Here is an 18,360-nt window from a genome sequence, read left to right as displayed (position 1 = left end):
AGATCGCCGAGCATTTGACATAAGTGAGCGAAAGAAGCCCCACAATCCATCAATCCGGTAGGGTTATAGAGGTGACCTGCAAGGTCCCTTAGTGGAAATTGTAGATGAAAATGTTGATCTGATATTTACCAGTTCTAGTACTCATCTTGGTTTTGTGATGGAGCAAAAGGTCTGTTAGACTCCTGGCTCGTGGGGTGGCTACTCCTGTAGTCAAAAGCAACTGAAGCCAACAGAAACCAATTGAAGAAGATAGCTGGAATTTCCATGAGAGTCACAGAGTAAATCAGCAGCAGAGTTAAGAATAGATACAGGAGACGGATACACTGATATACAACAGCTGAGGATCTCCACTGAGTTTAATGTAGGCCTTAAGCATCAACATTACCCTATTGAGTCAGACTGGGTTGGCCCAGCAAGCTGAGCATCCTGCCGTTGCATAGTAGCTTTTTCCTGATGCTTCCAAGGAGGAGAAACCTCCTCAGAATGCAGTTAAGCAGTACTGCACATGGGGTGGGTGGTAATCCTTCTTTGAAGCATAAGATTTTGATTTGACTTCTTAGTATTTGTACCTATAAACATTATTGGCAATGAAATTATTTCGCTGTTTGTTTGAACTTCAGCTACAGTACAGGCCTGATCACTCTTCTCTGGGAAAAAAGAATGTTTTGTCTTAGACCTTCTCTGTGAAATCTACCTCAGTTATCTCATCTCTGCCTCTATCAGAAGTCAAATGTTCTCATTCACTCGAGGAACTTCCAGGTGCCAGACACCAAGTTCAGTGGTAGCCAGGCTTAGCCCATTCGACAGCTGTATTGGCAGTTCCCAAGAAGCCCAAAAACTGTATCTAATTTGATACTACTGCAGCTGCTGTTAACTTAAATACAGAGCTATGGCCTGTGGAGATGAGAGTTCTCAAATCAAGCTGGAGTATTGCCTGCTGGAACTTGTAGTCTCCACAGCCCATATTGCTGCCTAAAGAACAAGGCAGGCTGCCTTGCGGAATTCTGGGAACGGCATTTTGGGAACCCTGTTTCTGGTTGGTAATCTTACCTTTCCAAGAGAATTTGTGCTCAGTGCTCCTCAAGGTGCTACTGACTATAGATCTGTCTTTGGCTCAGTGTTTCTTTCTTAGCTGTAGTTGCTAAGGGGAGGCAGGACCTGTGTATGGTGAATGTCTTGCTTCCTCACTCCCCAGGGGACTCCAGCAGGACGAATTTGCTAGCTTCTCTTCCCCCACAGCTGGCAGACTTGATGCTTGCTCATCAAGCTCTTGGTTCTCCTCCTCCAGCAAGCCGAGCAGCCCCACCCCCGCCAGGTAGGTTTCACTGGTGCCTTCTCGTGGTGAAAACCTTTTCCTTTTTCCTCCTTTAGAATTTTCACCTCATTGATTACCACCTGGCGGCATTCATCACGGTGATGCTGGCGCGGAGGCTGGTGTGGGCCCTCATCTCCGAGGTAACATTCTGCAGTTGCTTTCTCTACCACATCTAGATACTGGTCGTAGAGAGGTCTTTAGTGAGCTGAGTGAATTCATGCGTGGGGAAGAACAGTTCAAATGTCCAACACCTCACTATGGGTGTGACGGGCTGAGCACGCTGCTTTGATGGTGCCCATGGAACTCCCCCTTTACTTCTGGGCTGTGCTCTGCTCCCTAGCTCCCACCTGCCCTGTAGCATTCAGGAGCATCCTGGTCTTTTTGTTCTCTCTTTGAGAAATGGAAGGAGATGAAATGGTCTCACTTCCTCTGTGGGAGTCATCTGGCTGCAGGCATTTGGGAGGAGCAGCGAAGGGGATTTCAATAGTTGAGTCAGGAGGCAGTGAAGGAGAGAATAGGTTGTTCAACCAAGGCTAAATTCTGATGATGTTCTAGAGGGGAAAATAGGAGATTTCCAGACAAGGGAAATGTCAGAGATTTGAGCGAGTTCAACCTCATGGCTAACTCCGAGTTGGGTATAAAATAAAGGCTGAGAAGTTAGTGAAATAGGAAATGTGCGTAGCTGGTAGACCTGCTCTTCTTCAGCTCTGGTTGCTTTTCATAAGCCTTCCAGGAGCACAACATTCCTTGATTTCACTGAGAATTGTGTCTGTCTATTTGAGGGCAGCAGTGGTCCAAGTTTGGGCTGGGAAAGATCACTTGGGCCGCCAACAGTTTTACAAGTGAAAAGACAAGTGGTGGAAGCTCTAGCCACTAGGATAGTTAAAGCTGGAACAGACAGAGCACTGGAGCACATACAGTAGGGAGCAATCCTGCCCTGCTCAGCAGGTGATTAAGTAGGACGTCAAAAGCTCTTCTCTGTCTCTGAGTTCTATCATTTCCACTTATGATATCGTCCTCAGTAATGCCTCCCCTAGACCGTTCTTGGATTTCTATGATGGGCCTTGAAACCCCTTGTTGAGGCATTTCTGATATGGCCTGCTCAATTGCTGACTCTTAAGAAATTTTTCTTAATATAATCTGCCCCGACTTCTTCGGAGACCACAAATAATTCCCTTATTGCAACTTTATCTTCGTGCGAGACTGCAGCCTGTAAATTTGCTGGAATAGGGGGAGAGAATGTTCAAGACGCAACATGTGTCTCCTCATCGGGCTAACAGAATATTTGTTTCCTACTTTGCGGTTCAACTTTAGAAGGCCCTATTGTAGGAATAACCTAGCACAGGGATCATCAGCCTCCAGCACGTGGCCCATCAAGGTAATTCACTGGTGGGCCACGAGACATTTTGTTTACGTTGACTGTCCGCAGGCACGGCCCCCTGCAACTCCCAGTGGCCGTGGTTCGTTGTTCCTGGCCAATGGGAGCTGCGGGCTGCAGGATTGTGCTGGCCTGTCACTTGCAGTGGGTTCAGGCTGAGCTCTAAATAGTCACTAATATTTTAGATTGTCCCAAAGAATGGGATATAAGAGCTACCTTCCAACACCCCTCACCATCACTGAAGTAAGGGGATCTCTGTTCCTGGGAAAGAGGGCAGCAGTCACTCCACCTCCTTCTGAAATCCTGCTGACTTTCTTTCTTCCTCTCAAGTGCCTGCCACACAGACATACCATGGCACTAGGTAATTCTTTCTTCTGGGTTTTGAATTTGGCAGGCCTTTCAGGTGGGCGCAACATCAGTGATTCACTACATGGCACTGATTATGGCGTGCCTGGTGTTTATGCTGTGCAGTTTGGTACTTTGCTGGACTCTGGTCAATCTGTTCTGCAGCCATTCTGTGCTCAACCTCCTCTTCTTGGGCTACCCGTGAGTATTGCTCTTACCTTGGGGAGAGGATGGGGCCATGAGCCCTGGTGGAGGTGGGAGATGGGTGGCCGCAGCCGTGTTGGGAATGTTGTATGGAGAAGAGCTGTTGACCTCTGACCCATGTTGGAGGGGTGTGTGGATAGAGGAGCTCCTGGCTTCTGAGCCCCAGTTGAGTAGGAATGTGTGTGTGTGTGTGTGGAGGGGGGCGTGTCTGAAGGAGAGGGGAGCAATTAGCCCTGGAGCCATGGAGAGAAGTTGTGGATGTACTGTTAGTAATAAGTGGGTTTATTGAACCTCTGAAACCTGTGGGTGGGCTCACGGGTCTCCTAGCCAAGAATTTTAGAGAGAGAACTCTGTGCCACGCAGAGGCTCTGTACCTTACAAGGAGAGGGGAGGAGACCATTGGGCTCTGAATACCAGACAGTGCTGGCTTCCATGAGCTTTCTCCCTGGAGCTTGTTTGTGTCTGCTCAGTGATGGCATTTGGTCTCGCGTGTGGACAGCTGCCATCTTACCCTCCTTTCCAACAGGTTCGGTGTCTACGTTCCCCTGTGCTGCTTCCACCAAGACAGCAGAGCGCAGCCCCTCCCAACCGACTGCAGCTACCTGGTGCAGGATCAGATGGTGGATGACGGGACGTTGGGCATTGGCAGCCTGGTGAAACCCAAAGACTTCTTCTCCCTCCTGTGGGAGTGCCTGAAAGAACAGTTCAATAATCCTACGACCATCCCAACCCACAGTTGCCCACTCTCCCCAGACCTCATCCGCAATGAGGTGGAGTGCCTAAAAGCGGACTTCAACCGCAGGATGAAGGAGGTTCTCTTCAACTCCCTCTTCAGTGCCTACTACGTGGCCTTCCTGCCACTGTGCTTCGTGAAGGTAGTTGTTGTCCATCTCCGGTGCTTTCTGCCCCATTTCCCCCTGTCACCGCTGCCTCCTCAGTTTTGCACAAAATCGTTGATGTGCCAGATTTCTGGTTAATCCCCTTTTCTCTGTCTCCCTTTTGGCAGCCTGGATGGTGGAGTGTGGCTGCATCTGGAATGCACTAGTACCGCTCCTGGTTGGCGGATAGGTATTGCCATACACGTGATGCACCTGGTCCCTTCCCCATTTACTAATCCCCATTCTCTTCCCCAGACCGACAGATAACTGTGGTCGTGCCACAAGTGGGCACCAGCTGCCATGTTCACCTCCCAAGCTTTGCCAAAGGTTAGGGTGTGCGTGTTCAGATCGGGGGTTTTGGTTTGGCCTGTTGTAGAACAGGGCCAGCAGGGAAGTCTGGACCTGAACCAAAGATCTGAAGTGTTGGTGCCCAGGCTGTGTGGTGTTCTCTAAATTGTGCCAGGCTCCATGTCTATTAACTAAGAAATCAGGGACTTCCACAGCCAACCCAGTTTCTGTTGTCCATTGTTGTGTGACAGAGCTTGTTGAGATTGTCTGATCATTAATCTGCTGCAATGAAGGGAAAGGACTCCACAATCCATGGCGCGACCCTGGTCCATGTACACTCCATGGCTCAGCTACCCTTCTGGTATCAGCTGCTGGGGGAGGAGATGCACAGTACATTACTGGCTGCATCATCCCCTGCCTCTAGGCCCAGGAGAAGGAACTCTGAAGTGTCTCCGAACTCACTGGCCGGGCAGTGTATGCCTGTGAAGTCTGGAGTTGGTCTGCTGGTTGCACACAGCACCCCCCTATGCTCTCTGCTGTGACCTGCCAGTGGCGCTAACTTCCCATCCGGTCTCTTGCAGAGCACCCAGTACTACGACATGCGCTGGTCCTGCGAGCACCTCATCATGGTGTGGATCAACGCCTTCGTTATGCTCACCACGCAGCTGCTGCCCCCCAAGTACTGCGATGTGCTGCACAGATCGGCCGCCCACCTGGGCAAGTGGCAGAAGCTAGAACATGGCTCCTACAGCAACGCCCCACAGCACATGTAAGTGCAGGCTGGGAGGGGTCAGTGCGCTCTCCCCATTAAACAAGGGCATTCTAAGATGCATCTGTTCTTTGCCTGCTGGATTTTCAGTGAGGAAGCTTCTCTGTTCTTCCTAGTAGTAGATGGAAAGGTCATGGCTGTTCTGCTCTGTCTGTGCTGCCAGGGCTAGCACTGCCCACCCCTGAGCACTGTCAGCTTCCTCGTGGCAGTGCCTGACAGCGCTGGCTCTTGTTCCCCATGGACACTCTCTCATGCTCTTGCAACCACCTGGAGCAGTTAGTTCACACTGGGTGGTGGGATGTTTTCCTAACAGCCCCACTGACACTAAGACAAAGTGCTCTTGGTTTTTGTGGTGGGAGCCATTTGGGCCTCGTGGTAATGGGTAAGGTTACGATTTTGTCACGTTTTAGAAAAAGTCGCAGACAGGATGTGGGCAATACATTTGTGGAAGCCCATAGCCTGTCTGACTTTTATTAAAAATAATGTGTGTGGGGGGGCAGGGAGGGGGCGGCTGACAGGGAATGACTGAATTCTGGGGAGGAGGATGAGAGCCCAAGCTGTGCTGTGGGGCAGTCCAGCACCCACTCGCTCGGGGATCCAGGGTCCCCCTGCTGCCTGCGACGGCTTGGAGCTGCAGGGTCAGTGACTGGGAGCTGGTGGGGGTCCCCTGAAGGCTGGGAGCTCCGGCCCTGCTGCCCCATGGCTGAGGTGGAAAATGTCATGGAGGTCTCTGGAAGTCACAAAATCCATGACCTCTGTGACATCTTATCCTTATTAATGGGGCTCTGACTTATTCCTGACTTCAGCTTAGACTCCCTCTGTGATCTTGTCACCACTCCATGTCTCTGTTTCCCTGAAAGGAATAATGATACTCGCCTGCTTTTGGCAGGTGCACTGAAATTCTCTCATGAGACATGAGGTCTTGAGCTGATCTAGGCAACACACACTCACCCCTCTCCTCCTCCCCGTTTCCCCCACCATCTCCACCCGCTGCCTCCTTTAGGCTAATGGCACCTCTCTTTCTTTTTCTCCTCAGCTGGTCAGAAAGTACGATCTGGCCACAGGGCGTGCTGGTGCGACACAGTCGATGCCTGTACAAGGCAGTAGGGCCTTACAATGTAGCAGTGCCTTCAGATGTCTCCCACGCCCGCTTTTATGCAAGTATCTCTTCTCCCAGAATGACACCTCAGGAGTGGGAGGGGGGGTTGAGCACTGCTGCAGCAGCGCAGGTTGAGATGAGACTGAATTGAAAGACAAGGCAGAAGGAATAAACTGGATTCTCTAATCTAGCAAAGCCAGGGCCTGTTCCCACCCTTTTCTTAATTTAAAGTTCTTTCCCTCAGGGCCCTCTAAAGTTTTCTACTGTGCACTGCAGTCTGGCACTAGATACAGAGCTCCACTTCTGCCATAAACAATACTTCCTAGATCTGTTGCACTCTTGGTGCTAAACCTCTTACTGAAACAACTGCAGGTTAGTGACTAGCGAAGAATAAGATTTAAGGTGGTTGGATTGCTTTTAGTTGGAGTCCCCAGAAGGCCTGGCTTTCTTTCCTTATTACAGGTCCCCTTTATTTTCTTTTCTCTCGGTTCAAGTAGTTTTGTTTTAAATATATGGCCCCCTGTAGTTTTGCAGATGTTTAATTCTAGATGTGGCCTGGTGCCAGCTTCTGCTGCCCTGACAGCTGAAAATGGCAAAAGAATTGAAATTCAAAAAGTTGCTCTGGCACTTTGAGGGCCTGGCAGTTCAGCAGAGTGGGAGGGAGAGATGGAGCCCATATCATCTGTTGCAGTGTGCTCCTAGGTTAGCATGCACCTGTTTGGGGCCTGTGTTTAACACACGGGTGAATCTCAGTTCAGCTCCTAGGGGTGAAGTGGCTGTGTCCCAAATGGGCACTCTTGTTGGCAGTCAGAGCAAAAAGGCCAATGATTGAATGAGCCACGGAGAGCGAACTCTCCTGTCAGTCAGGCTTGGAAGGGGAAGGGATTTCAGCCCTGGGTAATCTCCTTCTGCTGGTTCTGGGCACAGCTGCTTTCTCCTCAGCACACTTGAAAGCACTTTCAAGTCCACAGCAGCAGCATATGCCATAGCCATTCTCCAGCATCGCTGTAGCATTGCTGCCTGGCACAGTAACGCTTTACAAAGCAGGGAATCCAGATTGCCAGAGCATTTTTCTTGGCTACCACGTAGCAGCTGATCTGGACGTTACAGAGCATTTACCCCAGTGCCCAGGGCCTTAAAACCGCTACAAAAATACTCTGTCAGCTTCTTTACCAGAGCAAACCACAAACATGCAGATCCTTTTTCCCCCCCCTGCAGTTCCTCTTTCACCGTCCATTACGGCTGCTCAACCTGCTTATCCTCATCGAAGGCTGTGTCGTCTGCTACCAGCTGTACTCCCTGCTGCGCTCTGAGAAGTGGAACCACACCCTCTCCATGGCCCTCATCCTCTTCTGCAACTACTATGTCTTATTTAAGCTCCTTCGGGACCGGATAGTATTGGGCAGGGCCTACTCTTACCCGCTCAACAGCTATGGACTCAAGGCACATTAACCTGCCAAACGCTCCAAGGGGTGGGGGTGGGAGAGAATGTCAGAAAAACTATTTTCGTACAGTTCTATTTTTTCTTATGCTGTTTATAAATATTTAAGATATTTTATATTTTGTATACTATTGTTTTGTGGGGCGGGAAGGGGGCAAGTGGCAATTAAATGTCGCTTTATAAACAAGGTGTTATTTTATATATATATCTATAAAATCAGTGTGTATATACCGTATATCTATATCCATACATACAGTTATGTGAAGCAACAGGCTTGTGCGTGTGGTCACTGTGTCTGCTTTGCTCACACAATTGCACTGCCACTGTGTCTCAAGCCCTCTCTTGGGGGGCAGGAGGAGTCTGTTACAAGGTAGAGAACTTGCCTCCTACCATGGAAGTGTGAACAAACTCAGTGGTGGAGACTAATCAACAAAGGGAACTAAAACCAGGGGGTTTCCTCTGACAGCTTAGTACCAAGAGCTTTTTGCACAGGCACATGCTGCTTTGGGACATGCATGCACCTCTGATGACAGAGGGAGGAAAAGCATTTTGCTGCTCTAGCAGTTCAAGGTCCATGCCAGGGCTTAGCACAGAAGCTAGGACTAAATCCACAAAGGAACTTAAATTCAGCATTGCACTGCCTATCAGGTGCTCGGGTGCCTAGTAGAATCCACAGCCCTGCGTTAGGTGCCCAAGAATGGGATCCATGAGAGGCAGCAAGGTGAAGCAGGAGCTATCACAAAGGGACATGAGCACCTAGCTCCAGTTTGGAGGGAAGCACCTCCCTCTCATCATGACCCTTCTCCTTTAGTTCAGGGTCTAGCTCATCACAAAAACCAGTGATAGTGGTGCCATCTTAACTGTGGGTAAGAGCACTCAAAAGGGATGTGGGAGACCCAGGTTCAGATTCTCTCTCTGCCAGAGGGGGAGCAGGGATTTGAACTTACATCTCTCACAAGAGTGCTCTGAGCCCTGAGTTCTGGCATATTATGCTGTAGGGCTCTTGCTATGCTCCCTGGTGATGCCACCCCACTTTGTACAAATAATGGAATGGGCATTAAGGCGAGAGACTGAGCAACTCTTGTACTTAGCAAGTAGGCTTGGCAGCATTGGATTTTTCTTTTTACAGTTTCACTGGACAAGAGTGATGTTTGTTTTTAAGCATTTTTTTCTATTTTATGTTTTCAGAGTTATGCAAAATGAGGGGAGTGTCAGACAATTATTTAATAAGTTGCTGTTGATTCAGAAAGTTGAAGCTTTAGCTGTTCACACACTAACACCACCTGTCAAAATAAGAGTTTGATTGAAGGTTATTTACTCCCAAGTTCAAGAGATTTTTCTTATTTTGCCTATCTGTAAATTAGTTATCACTGGAAGTATTTTTTCCATCAATCTGTGTGTGTTGGTGAAATCGACATTTAGCAATAAAAGTCTAATCCTCCCAAGCCTATCAGTAAGTTAGAGCATGCCTCTGGGAGATGGGAGGCCCAAGTTCAAGTCCAAGTCCCTGACCACCTACCATTTCAGACCCTGCAATCAAGCCAGGTGGGGTAATGCCTGGTTTGAGGATCCTGCCAGGGCTCTGGTTCCTGGCTTGAGGAAGCTGTGCACATGCTCAGCCACAGATTTTGAGATGCCAGGGAATATGGGCACCTACAAGATTAAGAGGTAGTTGAGTGAGGGTTTTGAGGATCTAAATTTTGGATTTTAAGTACCTAAAGTGGCAATTAGGCATCTAAATCACTTTGTGGATCTAGCCCTCAGTCAGAAATGCTGTTAACTAACATAGGGCTAGGTGGGAGACACCCAGCACATTGATTTTCTTCCAGAAGCTAAGGGAATGTGATCCCCTCCACCTAAAAGGGGTTGATTCTTCTCTTCAGACCAGAAGAGGAGTTCCCCTGGTTTAGAGAATGGGCCAAACTCAAGCCAGGTCTTGCACTCCAATGGCACTGGAGTGGACCTGAAGCAGTTTAGGGTCTGTCCCCCCCATCCCGAGTTGCTGCTGGCAGTTTATAACTTGGCTAGTAGAAGGTTCTCATCACTGGGGTATCAGGACATACTTTACATGAATTTGAATCAGAGCAAATACATTTCTAATAGCCCCTGGCCCTCTTCACAGCAACCTTTTGAGGTCATCGCTGCAAATAGAGACCCTCAGTCACCTACAAAGAGCAGACTTAGAGAAAGAGAGAACTTGTTTATTTGAGTGAAACTACATCATCCATAACCATCCCCATGTCTTTAGGCAATACACAGACACTTGTAGCCCCTCCACAGAAATGTACCAAACGAGAATTAAGGTTACAGTGGAGAAAGTATTTATCTATCAGTGATAAGGCTGTTGCTCTTCAGAGGAAGATACCAGAGCCTAGTTCTCATTGCTTAGCTACATAGTTACAGTAGAAAGGAACTGAAAAACACCCCCAGCAGTTTCACTATCTCTAACTGCCAATGATGCTAGCAATCAGCAGTGGCGGCTGCTGTTTCCCAGCAGGAACTGAAGGTAGATGAGACAGCAGGGTCCAGTGTGGTGCTTTTCCATTTGAATGCCATGGAACAAGCAGTCTTAATCCTTAGTGTAAGGTCAGGTCCATTTAGAAAATGAAAATGGATTGAGAGGGGTTTAAAAAAACCAACTTCCCTTTGCTTCCTGCAGTGAAAGCTCTACCATTTCCTCGTCAGAGAAATGGGGGTTTGGCTCTTGTCCTACTCCAGCACCGCAGCAGCTTCTGCACCAACTTTATATTTAAAACCTTCTGGAAGTGAGGGTGTAGCAGAAAGAATATATTGAATGAATCTAGGAGCTTCGCTGTTAAGTGCATCTGTGTCAGGTGTGTCACTACAAAGGACAGGTAAGGAGCCTTGTCTTGTCTCTTTAGTCTCTCACCTGGAAGCCCTACCACCTACTCAGGTTTAGTGCTAGGCCTTTTCTTGCTCTGATAAAGTGACTAAGCTGAATGCACTAGGGCAGGAAGAAGCCTGAAGCAATCCCAGGGGGTAGAGGAAGGTGCCTATGAGAGCTTAAAGGCAGGAGGTTTTCCTATAGGCTGTGATCTTTAGCCAGGCCTGGCCTCTTCCGGGAAACAAGAGCAGTGACTGGCTGTGGTAAACAGGGTTGACCCTGTGTGCTTTTTAGATGCATAAGAGAATGGACCAGTAAAAATCCCTCCTAGGCAGGGACAGTTGCCCTCTCCTTGGTCTACAGTTTAGTCTCCTTTTCAGTGCTTAGACAGCTCCTCCAGCAAATGTCTTAGCAGGAGGTGCTGGCTGTTAGGTCATAAGGGCTGAGTCATTATATCCCTTCTCTTATCTACTGCTGTGCTGCAGTTAGACATGCTTGTTGGTCTTCTGCAGTTCTGTGTATCCCATCCTCAGGCTCTATGAGGGGCTCCGTTCATAACGTTTCCCAGTTTCACAGGGAAAACCTACCCTAACAAAAAATGCCAAGTTATGCTGCCAGCCAACCACAGATCTCCTACCCTGATTGGGGTGACGGGCATGAGTGAGTATGCTGCCAGCAGAGGTGAGGAGGAAGGAGAAATCTAAATGCAGCTTTAAAAGACTTCATTTTCCTATGTTCCTGCAGAGTTTTGCTTAGTTTCTCTAGTTATCACCTACACTGCAAGAGAGACTGGTCCTATGACAACATTTTATATACACCACCTACTTGGCTCCAGGAGCAGTCAGATCCTATTAAAATTATCCTGAGTGGAAAAACTCTCCTGCTGCAGCAAGGATACTGCCTCCCCTGCCCAAACAAAACAGAAAAACACAACACCCAGGAAAGTGCAGTGTTTCATTCCCCTTTTCTAGAGTGTAATTAGGGCAAAAGGATTTACTTGAGGACTATGGGCTGCATTGTGCCAGGGATGTCCTCCCACCTCCCATGGAAGGCTGGGGGAGCTGAACACCCATAGCTGATTTTTACTAGCACAGCCCACGTATAGGCAGTTGTTCTGAGAGCATTCCTGTCTGGTCCTATCCATGTAACACCTCGAACTGAACCTAACTACAAAAATAAAGTGTGTTTCTGCACCCACCCATTAGCCCCACATCCATGCATAGACTGCTATCCTTTTACAGCCCCTGCACCTGAGGGCAGCATTGACCCTGGATGGGAATAAATATCCTAGAACAAACTACTATTCCACTATGTAAACAGCCCTGCTGCTGCCGCCACCCCTCGTTGAGATCAATGTTAAAAGCAGTAACTCCTTTCTCCAGTAATGCTCAGTGGGATCAGACCGGAACAATCACAGCATCTCCTTTCTGGGACTCCCGTCATGCGAGGACATCGTAATAAATGGCTGGCTTCCTGGTCGTGCCACGGAACTCCTCCAGCTTCAGGCCAACCCGGAAAAGAATGGCCTCGTCCCACCACTTTGCCATGACCTGCAAGTAGAAGACAAAGGCACTGTCACCCACAGGGCTTTAGGGCACCGCTTGGTAAGAAAGCTCCGAGGGGCGGCTTCACCAGCAGGAATAGCACAGACACAATGAATGATCTTGTAACCCTCTAAGCAATGGGGTCAGGATCATGCTGAAGCCACCCTCGAATCTAGCTAGCACCCAGCTGGATGGCACCTGTGAATCATCAGGCCCAACACTGAAAGGCTACCACCACCAGGGACATTTGGGGAGAGAAATAGGGGCACTGAAATCCAGCAAGGTGGGAGAGCTTTCTGGGGGGACTGGCTGGAACAGACAGGGACCGCTGCCCTCTCCTGGGGGATGACTGGCTTCCTGAGAAACTGGGTAGTCACTGGAGGAAATAGGCTTGTGGCTACCGAGCTGGCTCTCAGTGTTGCAGGTCTACTGGAGGTAAAAATTACAGGCTCTCATCCAGCTCCCTCCCAAAGACTGTCCCTTCCGTAGCCCCAGTTTCTGTGCACCATGTCATCTTCCTAGCTGCCCCCATGCTTCTGGCCTCCCTCGGGATGCAGGAATTCCCACACCCCCGCACGTGAGAGGCTCTGAAGCCCCTGAGGACCTTATACGTGGATGGCTCAGGAAGTGGATTTGCCGAGGAGTGGAGGGCAGGTCAGGAACTCAGCCTGTGCTTGAGGCAGATGGGACTGTGACTGGGGAACTAGGGATGATGCTCTGGCTGGTGAGTCAGGTGTGCACTTCTGGTGTGAGGCCCCTGAAAGAGCGAGAGCCTGTGGACAGGAAATGGGTCAGGTAGGAACTCCTTGCAGCTAGTCTTGCCTGGGTGCTGCCAACCCCATACCAGGAACCAGCTCTCTCTTGGGCCTGTCCATCCTCAGAACGGAAGCAGCACCTTCACAATGCGCAGGCGGCCACTGGCATGGGGTTCAGGGAGGTTGGACAGGAACAGGTGTAGATGGGCAAGGAGCTAAGGAGCAGTGGGGGATGGAAGCAACTTAGAGGGAGGAAGTACTAACTACTGCAACATGAAGAACCACCACAGGCTAAAAGCCTGCTGTTAACGTGGGGCAGGGATTAGACTGCAGCCCTGGCTGAGAACCCGAGTGGGCGCTGCCACCTCGCTAGGCTAACGGGGCTGAATACCAGCTAGCCCATGCCATCTACAGCCTGGGAATGGCTCCCCACTGGATACCGAACCCTAGCTTCCTCCTCCTCCCCCAAGCACTGTGATGGGTTGTGTGTCTTTGTTTTCTTTTGGGGGGGGGGGGGAAGAGAAGGGGGGCCTATAGTCACAGATATCCAGCCAGCCAAAGCAGTGGGCTGCCATTGACTGCGATGCTGTAGTCTTCAGCAGTTTCTTGTTTTGAGCAGCATGAGTTGAAAAGATGATCTGTCTGCAGATCCCCATGCTAATGCCAAGTGACACTGGTCCAAGTGGTTTCAGGCGCCCTCCAGTGCAGGAGGGTCAGCTCTTTGGGGCAGGGACTATCGTTCTGTTCAGTGTTTGTACAGCACCCTGCACAATGGGGTCCTAGTTCCTAACGGGGGCTCCAAGGTGCCACCCCAGTACAGATAATAGTGCAGCATAATTCCAGTTATCCAAATTCCCTTGATCCCAAAATTCCTACTTACCCGAGTGTGCAGAGTGTCTCCCAGCTAGCCCTACGTTAACTAACAGCACTGCTGGTTCTCCCAACAGCTGGTTACCTGCAAGTTTTGGACAGCCCCCAAGCCACTCAGAGGAACAGGCGTGTGCTGTAAATAATATGCAGAGCTGCTCCCGGCTCTGCTAAGGTAAATCCCTAGTGTGTGGAATGGGGAGGCAAACTCTGTACAGCTTCATGCCGAGACTAAAGGTTTCTGTTTGCTCACAACCATCTCTGCTCCCTCCTGTCACTGTCTTTTCCCCCTCGCTCCACAGCAGGTCTCTTGGGCGCATGGCCACAACTGCATCTATCAAAGGTACTTAGGCAGCCCCATCACTGCAGTACTTGAGCACCTCACATTCTGTAATGTATTTAACCTCCTGACACCCCTGGGAGCTAGGGTGGTGCTATTAACACCATCACCACAGATGGGGACCTGAGGTGTCGAGAGGCTAAAGGACCTTGCCATGATCACATGGGAAGTCTGTGGCACAGCAGGGAATTAAACCCTGGTTTCCCAAGTCCTAGGCTAGAGCCCTAATCAATGGGCCACTCTTCCTTGTCAAGTTTTAGAAGCCCCCCCCCCCGATATATATCCCTGGACTCCTTTCAGTGGGGAAGGTGCTAGAACAGTTGTCCCAAAACTGTGGGGTGAGCGGAACGTTTGGGGGCCATGTGGTGGGGCCCAGGCCAGCCTCTATGGTGGTGGCAAAGCAGCGACACCCAGCCCCACTCTGCCCCCAGCCACAGCTTGACTCCGGCCCCTGTTCCGCTCCCAGACCAGCTCTGCCTTTATTCTCTCTCTGCCCCCAGGCCAGCTCTACCTCTAGCCACAGCTCCTCCCCCATCCTCGCCTTCAGCCCAACCACCTCTGCTGGGCGGACTGTGCAGTAATGGAGGAGGAGCGTGGACAGATCCATTACTGGTAATGGGGGGCACAACAGGAAAAGTTGGGCACCGCAGGGCGCTAGAGACAAGTAAAGGGAGCAATGAAGGTGGGAACAAAAGAGCAAAGGGAGAGGAAGCAACAGGAATGGAAGAGGGACAGACCCCAGGAGAACAATTGAGGAGGACATGGGGTTAGCGAAGGGGAATCCAGTGTTTTCCGTTGGCCCCTGGGCTCACATTCTCCTGGTGACCCAGGATACATAGTTCTGTATTAGGTCTGTTGACACAGAAGAGCAGAAGCTTACACACTTTTTAGCATCAAATTCCACCTCCTTCATAAGCTGGCTATGGGGACCCAGCACTAGACACCCTTCTACCCGCAGAGCAGTGTGGTCTGGGCAGTTCTCACACTAGTATTAGCAAGGGGGTAAAGTGTTTACCTGAAAGCTGATGGGAAGCCCAGTGGCTGTGTACCCGACTGGCACCACCAGACCCGGGATGCCTGTGAAGTTTCCAAGCTGCATGTATCTGCAAGAGAGTGGGGGAAAGTCACCTGCACTCTCACTGTTCGACAGTAGTGAAGTCACTTCTATGTGGAGAGGCAGAAACTGGAGCAGCTGTGATCTCTCTTGCTCGACAGTCAGTGCTCAGGTGGCAGAGGCTGGGACGGAACAGCTGTGAGCATCCCCAGCGTTCTCCATTCAGCCTGACCATAAACACATTTTACTGCTCGGCGCAAACAGCACCGTTCTCACCTCATGCTATTTAGTGTTGTTAGGATATCGTTGCTCCCTGTCAAGAGGTCAGAGTCCTGGATTCTTGGGGCAGTGCAAGCGGTGGCTGCATGAGAAAAACAGACAGACAATCAACAATCACCATCTCCTGCAGGGACAATTCAGCCCCCTTATGCCTTCTTTAAGGCACATGTTTGCTCTAACTCATCCCTGGAGTCAAGCCAAGTTTTTTGGTTTGTGCATCACCATCAGGAACAACAACTTTCCAACTCGAAAAGGAGTTTCTTGATGATGCACAGCAGAGAACAGATTCCCACTCCCTCCCTTGTAGTCTGGCAGAGCCAGCACAGCTCAGTTAACAGGACTGTTACAATTCCTATGTTAGTCAGCACAATGAGCAGTTCTGATTGTGAAACATACAGGGAACAGGCCTGGGGAACACAGAGGAGCAATTTTAAAGTCACATTTCCTTAGAGCTGGGGCAGTGCAAAGGAAGGATGTTTGACGCACGGCAGTTATAAAATGTATAATTTTGCAAGTTCAAATGGATTAAGCATTAACCCTGGAAACCAAGTGCACCATACGTATGTGCACATTTACGCCAAGAGTCTCACTCCAAGCCACAGTAAATTCCATGCGCAGCCCACAGAGCAGAGACCTGGGGTGAGGATACAGTTCACGTTGGCAAAGATCTCTCGCAAAAAACTCATGCTCCGAGTCCTCTGCCGATTTGCCTGCAAAGAGAAGGAGATGGTATCAGCGCAAAAGTGGGTTGTACCAAGACACTAATTTACAGAACGTACAGAGTCCTCTAGCGGTGCCTATCCCTATCACTGGGGGTCACAGCCTCCTTCCCTGATAAAGAGCCAGCACCACCACAGACTCACTGATCAGACTCAGTGTAAGAGCATGAGACCAAATGATTCCTCTCCATCTGGACCCCTCCAATCTTGCATCGGTTCATAGGCAGAGGGCAGCACTGCTGGGTAACGTCTCTCCACGGCTCTCTACCTGGGTGCAGAGAGCTTCCAAGTGGGCTGTCTCCTCCCTACAACCTCACCAGGCTGGGAGAAGCCTTCTTCTTTGTCTGCCTCCTCTCTCTTCCACAGCACGCTCCTCACCTTAATATAATCCAGAGCTGTGAACTGGGAAGCCACAGTAAGGTTGAGCCGTGTCTCCAGATTCTGAAACACAAAGGAACTTTGGGTGAGGGCTGCGCACTCCAGCTGGTTTCCACTCCTGCGTGGGGCAAAGGCTGAGACAGCCCCAGGTTCCATACACCATAAGTCTATCCACTCATGTGTCAAGTCATCTGTGTCAGTCACTGCTACACAAGTAAGGCTGATGCTAACAATCCATGCATCTGCCCCTTACCATTTGCTGGAAGTGGGTGTTCAAGTCAGGCTGCAGGAAATCCATCATCTCGCTGAGAATGCAGATCACATGCGCCACCCGCACCTCCTCCATCTCCGGCAGGGACACGTCCATCACAGAGGCACCTAAAGCCTGCAGGTGCTCTACAGCTGAGCACGAAGCAGGAGGAGCAAAAGGAACGTGCTATTCCTTGTGTTCAGAAGGCTACAATGAGACGTCTGAGATTTAATCTCACACGAGGCAGGGGGTCCCACAACCATGTGACAATGGGCTCTTTGTTCATAGGATCACACAGCGCATGGGCAACACCACACCTGGCCGCATCTAGTTATAGTAAAAACTGCAGGGCTTTTGTCCACTAGATCACTGCTACCCACACGACAGAGCGGACCCAGGGGTGAGGACTCACGGGTCTGCTCTCAACTCTGCCACTGGCTTACTACATCATGGGTAAGTTGCTTGCAGCTCAGTTACCCAGTCTGTAAAAAGGGCATAAAAATGCCTCCTTGACTTTGCAAAGTGCTTCCAGATGTGCTGGCATGAACAATGCTAGATTAGTGTGAGGTCACTACCAATGTTACCAGTCTGAGGCTCTCATCCAAGGAACATTCAGAACGGACAATGTGAAATGAAAGTAAAGACAAAATTAACAAGTTGCTGCAAATTGAGGGGGCACTAAGTGGTTGCATGTCTGTTGGTTAGAGACATGGAATGAGGAGTCTAGACTCATGAACTCTGTCCCTGACCTCCGCAGACTCACTACAGAACCATGACAATTCACTCAACCCATCTGAGCCTCCATTTTGCCATCTGTAAAATGAGAATAAGGTGACTTACCCACCTACTGGCATGCACACATTCAAATATGAATCGGTGTTTGTACAATGCTATACAAAAGCTGAATATTATTAAATCATCTAATCAGTTTTCCAATCTGTAGTAGCATAGGTGGCATTTGAGTCTCTCGTGCATTCAGACCACACCAGTGTGCATTTTAATTAACATACTGACAATCTGCCCCTAATGTCTGACAGCAAAAGACATCATGAGGCTACACACAAGGGAACAGGCTTAAAACTGCTGTGCGAAACACAGCTCTGAATTTCCTGATTTCTGGGTAGCTAAAACCTAACCTTGATGTTGCATTTAATTAAGCAAAAACTCTCTGGTATTTTTAAGGAGTCTGTCATCTTGGCATCTAAGTGCTGAATGCCGGTTGTGAGGCAGAGGGGGGCCCTGAGGGCTGCAAGGGGGAATCTGAATTAAAAATTCACAGGGAGACACTACAGTAATATTTATATATACAGTAGTCATAGGCAGTGATGAGCTGCTAAAATCTTAATCGGTTTCCTATAAAAATTTCTGATTTAAGGGATGTGCCACAGTATGTATTTTTTGTACCAATAAGGTTACCATACGTCTGTATTTTCCCAGGAGGAATTTTTAATTTTAAAAATTCTGCCCAGACAACGATTTAAGAACCTAAAAGCCTGATATCTCTGGGAAAATACAGATGTATGTTAACCCTACCTAAAGTTCTTTTTTAAAAAGATGGGCCTGAACTGGAAATGAACTCTGTTTCACATGTGTGGGTCCCCGCCACTCCCTT

At 49.4% G+C, this 18,360-nt stretch overlaps 2 protein-coding genes across 5 annotated transcripts in view; one reads left to right on the top strand and one right to left on the bottom strand.

Annotated features, from left to right (window-relative positions):
- Positions 1-7,986, top strand: part of TMEM39A (transmembrane protein 39A) — a 34,367-nt gene extending 26,381 nt beyond the window's left edge. For 2 of the 4 annotated variants that reach the window (XM_075072032.1, XM_075072036.1), the window contains exons 4-9: positions 1,372-1,455; positions 3,088-3,239; positions 3,769-4,117; positions 4,990-5,177; positions 6,214-6,334; positions 7,495-7,986. In XM_075072032.1, the coding sequence (XP_074928133.1) occupies positions 1,372-1,455; positions 3,088-3,239; positions 3,769-4,117; positions 4,990-5,177; positions 6,214-6,334; positions 7,495-7,728 (1,128 nt within the window). In that variant the 3' untranslated portion in view covers positions 7,729-7,986. The other 2 variants (XM_075072048.1, XM_075072044.1) reach the window with 2 other exon arrangements.
- A 1,917-nt stretch (positions 7,987-9,903) lies between these two features.
- LOC116825982 (uncharacterized) overlaps positions 9,904-18,360 on the bottom strand; it is a 41,989-nt gene continuing 33,532 nt past the window's right edge. The window contains exons 15-20 of the mRNA XM_032782430.2: positions 16,752-16,900; positions 16,499-16,561; positions 16,036-16,111; positions 15,399-15,483; positions 15,084-15,171; positions 9,904-12,112 (exon numbers count right to left, since the gene is read on the bottom strand). Of these exons, the coding sequence (XP_032638321.1) occupies positions 12,002-12,112; positions 15,084-15,171; positions 15,399-15,483; positions 16,036-16,111; positions 16,499-16,561; positions 16,752-16,900 (572 nt within the window). The 3' untranslated portion in view covers positions 9,904-12,001. The remainder of the gene's footprint in view (positions 12,113-15,083; positions 15,172-15,398; positions 15,484-16,035; positions 16,112-16,498; positions 16,562-16,751; positions 16,901-18,360) is intronic.

The sequence above is a fragment of the Chelonoidis abingdonii genome, chromosome 1, assembly GCF_003597395.2.
Source record: "Chelonoidis abingdonii isolate Lonesome George chromosome 1, CheloAbing_2.0, whole genome shotgun sequence".
NCBI lineage: Eukaryota > Metazoa > Chordata > Testudines > Testudinidae > Chelonoidis > Chelonoidis abingdonii.
The sequence above is the reverse complement of the archived record's forward strand: the minus strand, read 5'-3'. Positions and strand labels throughout refer to the sequence as shown.